Genomic DNA, 6,000 nt, shown 5'->3' with positions numbered 1-6,000 from the left:
GGGACTTCAGTTACTCCGTAGCATCGTGTTTATAATGTTCTTGTTTTATATTTCATCTATAAAAAGTAAAAAAACAACAACAAAAAAAAAAAAAGGATGTCATGAGGTTTTTCACGAAATGAAGTCTAAACTAAGTCTAAAACTAATCAATCTACTCAAAACTTAATACTATTAAATTAAAATGTAAAATAAAATCTAATGGAATTCCTTTGGTGATATTTCTATGACTATAATAACCAGCATTTGTGATACATCTCATGAGAGAAATGCACCTTGTAGTGTAGTACAATTAAAGTAACATTTTAACTTCTTAAATATATCTATCCAGAGAGAGAGGGAAATTAAAATAATAATAATAATAATAATAATAATAATAATAATAGAACTGAGCAGAAGAATACATGATAAAATACCAGTGGGGCAATAATAATAATAATATAATAAAAAGAAGGCTTCAAGGTCGAGTTTTTACAAGGTGTTATAAAACCTTAAGTGATCCACGGTCTTAGTTTAACAGAAGAGTTAAATGATCTGCATTGAAAATAAGGATAACATGAAACCCAGTCCAATGGATACATTCCTTTATTGTAATTAAAGTCTGCTCTGCTGCACTGCAGGAATGTCACGTCAAAACAGAGTTAAAAAAAAGTTTGCTCAGATGAAGCATTTCATCATCTGTGAAAATAAAAACAAAAAATTCTCAACCATTGCACATCATTAGGCGGCAAAAAAAACATTGCATAACATACAAAAAGGTAGCAATCAACATAGTGCTGTATGATTCGAGATTGAGGAGTAATGGCGATGAGGGCTTGAAAACATGTTTTATATATTTCCAGTTTTAATGTTATTCTGATAATGAAGTGTGCTTTAAATTCAACAAAATAAAATCAAGAACAGATTCTGTAGAATTTGCAGTTAAATATGTATAACTGCAGCCCTCACACTGATCAATAGGAAGAGAAACAGCCAGAAAAACAGTCCTCAGTCTGAGGCTGCTCTCTGGACGGACACACACACTGTCACCTGACACTCCCTCACTTCCTCCACACCTGAAACTACAAACACTCTGAATTTTGGCTCAACTTCAGTTTCCTTCAACGGGAAATCCTTCATGTGCAGTGAAAACAGCTAGTTAGCGTCACAAGCTATTGAAACTAAAAATGCTAAAGACGCTAACAAGCCATTTGATCCTGTTAAATGTATTAAACCAAAAGTGAAAACATCTTAAGTCTCCTCGTTGAGGAAAAGGAACAGGAGGAAGAAAAACACCAAGGTTCTGTTCAGACTGCAGGGTTTCAGACTCCTGATCTGCTGCTTATTTGTAATTTACGATAGAAAACCATTATGATTGAAATTTTTCTTTATTCTTCCTCTAGTTTTGGTTTGATTCTTCTAGTTTGGACTAAAGCACCAAGTAATCAGTGAGGACTTTTCCTCGAACACAGAGCTGTTTCCCAAACCAGATTTGGAACCACAACAAGGCCATTTTGGCCCCTTAAGGCCCCATTTAATGCTAGAGAAGAAAAAAAATAAAAAAAATAAATTGTTTTGTTGAAATAAACTGAGGTCACAGGTCCACTGTTGCAATGTGGACAGTGTTATGCAGTGTACATTTTCCACATTCTGACTTTTAAGATATTTGCAGTTAAAAACTGTGAAAGGAAGATTTTGCAAGTAAGGACTTATTTGGGGATATAAGGTCGAAAGACCGTATAAACAGAGCGGTCACAACTGTCAGCATTTAAAGGACTATATTTCAGTTTTAACTATAAATGTTATGTTATGGAGGATTTTAAAATATGCTTATTTTTAAACAAATTTAGCCCAACTTTAAAATAATAATACTAAATGCATCTCTGATGACTTTCAGCATTAGTTTTGGTGCTTAAATCAAACACCTGCATTTGATTTGATTTTCTTCAATGTGAATACTTTCTAAATACCCAGGATACAGATTAATTAAAGTGAAGATGGGGTCAGTGCGTCTAGGGAAATTCACCACCCTAGGATACATTAATTAGCAGAGTTATGAACTATGGGTATTAAATCAAGATTTTTCAAGTAGAAGAGAGAAAATTTGCTTTTTCTACGTTTTCATCAGGCAGCAGCAGTGAACAGAACCAGAAAGTGACAGTGTTCCTTCTTTGCTCTCATTAGCTCAAAAAGGGCAGAAAGAGAAAACGTTGCCTTCACTTTACGATCATGCAGCAACAAAAATAAGGGCTTTTGTTTGGAAAGGCATGAAGGGAAGTGAGGGGACTGAACAGATGACGGGAAGTACAAGACACAAAATATGCCTTCATCACTGACTCCGGATCAGTTTCACAGCTCATGTTCCAAACATTAAAAATAAAACCACAGCGTCTGATTGTTTGTTTTGGGGGTTTTGGTGGACAAAAGTTTCCATATTTACCTGCTGTTCTGTTCTAAAAAAAAAGAAAAGAAGAAAAAAGCTGCTAGCACTAACAACTGATAGTGCTGGGTGACAGAAAAAATACAATAATGAAATGGATTATTATTTTAATTATTATAATGAAATCTGCTTGACTCAAATCAATTCCAGACTGTGATTAGGAGAGAAGTCGACAACAATTCCCAGAGAACACTTCAGAAAAACATCCAATCAGAGAGCTTTAGATTCTGTTGCTTGGAAATGGTGGTGTGAAGTTGGAGGTTTGCAGCAGTCGTCATATTAACTTCAAAAACATGCTACAACTCTAACTTCACAGCTTTGACTCTAAGCAACTCTGAGCAACTGCCACAGAGGCTCATGGGTATTGTAGTATTTAGAGAGAATGTAAGGAAGGCTTTTCTTGCCATGAAAACTAGAAGAAATAAAACGTCAGTAATGGCTAACATAAATATTCTCATGGTCAGTCAAGACCATTATGATGAACTTTAGCATCAATGGTTATTCCTGACCTTTGGATCAAATCTGGGTAAAAATAAAATTGTTTAAGAAATGATAATGAACACTTATATCTGCTTACAGCTACATTATACTGTGTCATTAACCATTTTTAGTTGTTTATATACTGCTTATAAATGCTAAATAGCCCATATCAGTACTAAAATTTTCAAAATTTTAAGGTGACCAGATCCCACAGCTTTCTTCAGCAAACTTGCTCAGGTGTCATTACATGGCCTGTTTCGGTGAAAGAGTAGGGTTATACTTTTTTTTGATAAAGGCATTTAGTGTCTCATAAATTTTACTTCACTTTATTTTACTTTACCAATTTTACTTTTGTCAGAATTTAAACATCTTTTAACTTAATATGTCAAACTTTCCCTGACAATTTATTTTGATCATTCCTAACTCTTCATCTTCTTAATTTTTATGGCAGGAATGTGCATTCATACCTCCAAAGACCAAACTAAAGGGGGGTGGACACAATTCCTCAGAATGACATTATCTGAAAAAATAAACTCAAACAATTTTAGAGAGTGGGATTACACCACCTACTTAGTCTCACCCATTCCCCTGATGTTTGGTTAAAAAAAAAAAAAAAGAAAAGATGAAGAAAGTGTAAAAGTCACGTCAAGCCGATTTGCTGCCTCACTTCTCTTCTTCACTCTGAGCATAAACAGGAGGATGAGGGTGACCCAGGAGGACAGGTGCATTATGGGTAGTGTAGTTTGACCGGAGCCTGTCAGGACTGTCTGTTGCGAATATGTGGACTCTATGAGATGGCCTTGGCCTCAGGTAAGAAGGCCTCCCAGTATTTTATCAGCTGTGGGAGAAAAACAAAATTATTTTCTTTTTATTTATTTGCCACAAAAGCTTTCTGGTTGTATTCATATTACTTAAAAGTTTATATGTAAAAAATCGTATACGTCGTATTCTAATCTCAATGTATGGAAGTCTGAGGCCACGCTGTATGACAAAATGTAATTTTCTGTTTTAAAATCCAATTTAAAAGTCCATGTTTGAAGATGATAAATAATTTTTAGTGTACTCATTACAATAATAGCACTGTTATAATTAAAATAAAATTTAATGAAAAATGGACAACTGCATTCAAATTTAAATTCAGAAATAGCATAATTATTTTTACTTTATTGTCCTTTGTGCATCACAAGGCAAGGCGATGGAAATGTGTCTTTGACGTGGCTAATAAATAAAAAGGAAACACAGTAGACTATGTCCTACATTTTGTATTGTGCATAAATTACGATCCAAGTTCAGCTTATATTCAGCTGTGAATAAGTCATTTCTTATTGTCTTAAAGCTTATTTTACATAAGCTTATATTGAACCATTGTGCTCAGTTATATAAAACAGTATTTTGACTATAGCAATAATAATACGAACATGAGGAAGAAGGAGGATATTGTCTTTGTCTTTACCTGCTGTTGTGTCTGAACCAGTGACTCCAGGTATTTGATAATAATCGTTTTAAAGTCCTTCACTCTCTCTTTCTGTTGAGCAAAAAAAGTCACAAATGTTTTCAGTTTTTAAAATACAGAAAATAAGCATTAATTTATCCATCCTTCTCATTCCTTCAAACCATTCATTTGAAAACTCATTCATTCCCTTCTCACCTCAAACCTGCTGACTTCTTTGCGTATGGTTTTGGAGATTTGTTCAAAGTCTCTTTCTCCCTGCTGGACTTTCCCCTCCAGCTGAAACACACACACAAACACACAAAAAGGAAAACAACATTTATAATTTCTGTTTAAACCCCCATTTCAGACGAGGAACCTTGTTGGTCCATTTGTATATTCTGACGAATAAATTCTCCGTGTGTACTGTGAAATCTTTAACTCCTTCTGCCAACCTTCAGAGTATATTAACATCACCTCCAGCCTGTTACAGATGTTAGAGACTTTAAAGTTTCAGTTTACCCAAACTGTAACAACAACAAAAACACAATCTATTGTCCACACTGTATGACTCTATTGCTTGATTGCTTGACCAATACTGGATTCTCAAGGCCGATACTGATATTCTTTACAATTTTTCAAAGTCTAGATACAATTCTTTTAAATTCTGAACAAGACACAGGGAGATTTTACAACTGAAAAAAATACTTGTTAAAAGGCGTCTGGGGAACAAACTTTGAAACTGAGACATTGTGTCTACATTTCCTCAAAACACAGTATGGCATTTCTGTCCTGTCGTTACTTATTGGTCCACATTTACACCTAAACCAATATATCTGCAATAAGCTTATATCAGCCTGGACGATATATTACCATTTTAAAAAAGAATCTGTCCAAAATGGGTTCTTCAAAGAGCTCAAATCAATTAAGGAGACTAAGTCAAACAAAGCGTCAAAAATGTATAAATTTAAATCTGGCAAAGATCCCCTTTCAAACGGTTAACTTTCTAAATAAGGCCTTAAGAAATTTAAATTCTGCTTTAATGTATTGAACAAAACAATATTTTAATTTCAATAAACATTTCCTGCATGTTTACTTTCAAATTTTACAATAATTAAACTAATATGATTAAGATTATGTGCTTTTACTCTGGCCCGCACTAAGTTTAAACTAATCAAATAACTAATGCTGTGTTTCTATCCGTTGTAGTTTAGATGAAGATTATTAAATAAAGTTACTGATAGTGGAGACTATTAAATTAAGTTATTGATATTTAGGTTAAATTAGACTTTAAAAGGTTGAAATTATAAATTTAATTAGTTTAATTTGCTGATTATATGAAGTTGTCATGGATAAAGACTAAAAAAAAAAAAAAACTATACTGCTCAATAAGCCATGTGGATGCAAGTAAACACTGTTACATGGTGCAAGTTGTCACATGAAAGGGTTTGAAAGTTTCAGGTTAAAATGTTGACCCAAAATGAACATTTTTAATCTGTGATCAGAAAAAGAGACTTAAGTTATTGCAAATTAGGGAAAATCGGAACTACACTGACAAACTAATTCATGTGACCCGGGACTAAGTGACAGCGCAACACAACACTAAAAACAAACAAAAAACGAATGGTATTGTGAAAATATTCAAATTAATAGTGATAAATATGAGAGCCAAATG

At 33.6% G+C, this 6,000-nt stretch overlaps 1 protein-coding gene across 1 annotated transcript in view; it reads right to left on the bottom strand.

Moving 5' to 3' along the window:
* Positions 1-564: 564 nt before the first annotated feature.
* Positions 565-6,000, bottom strand: part of snx2 (sorting nexin 2) — a 34,537-nt gene continuing 29,101 nt past the window's right edge. The window contains exons 13-15 of the mRNA XM_046034697.1: positions 4,545-4,625; positions 4,350-4,421; positions 565-3,734 (exon numbers count right to left, since the gene is read on the bottom strand). Of these exons, the coding sequence (XP_045890653.1) occupies positions 3,684-3,734; positions 4,350-4,421; positions 4,545-4,625 (204 nt within the window). The 3' untranslated portion in view covers positions 565-3,683. The remainder of the gene's footprint in view (positions 3,735-4,349; positions 4,422-4,544; positions 4,626-6,000) is intronic.

Source organism: Micropterus dolomieu, linkage group LG21 (genome assembly GCF_021292245.1).
Source record: "Micropterus dolomieu isolate WLL.071019.BEF.003 ecotype Adirondacks linkage group LG21, ASM2129224v1, whole genome shotgun sequence".
Taxonomy (NCBI): Eukaryota; Metazoa; Chordata; class Actinopteri; order Centrarchiformes; family Centrarchidae; genus Micropterus; species Micropterus dolomieu.
The sequence above is the reverse complement of the archived record's forward strand: the minus strand, read 5'-3'. Positions and strand labels throughout refer to the sequence as shown.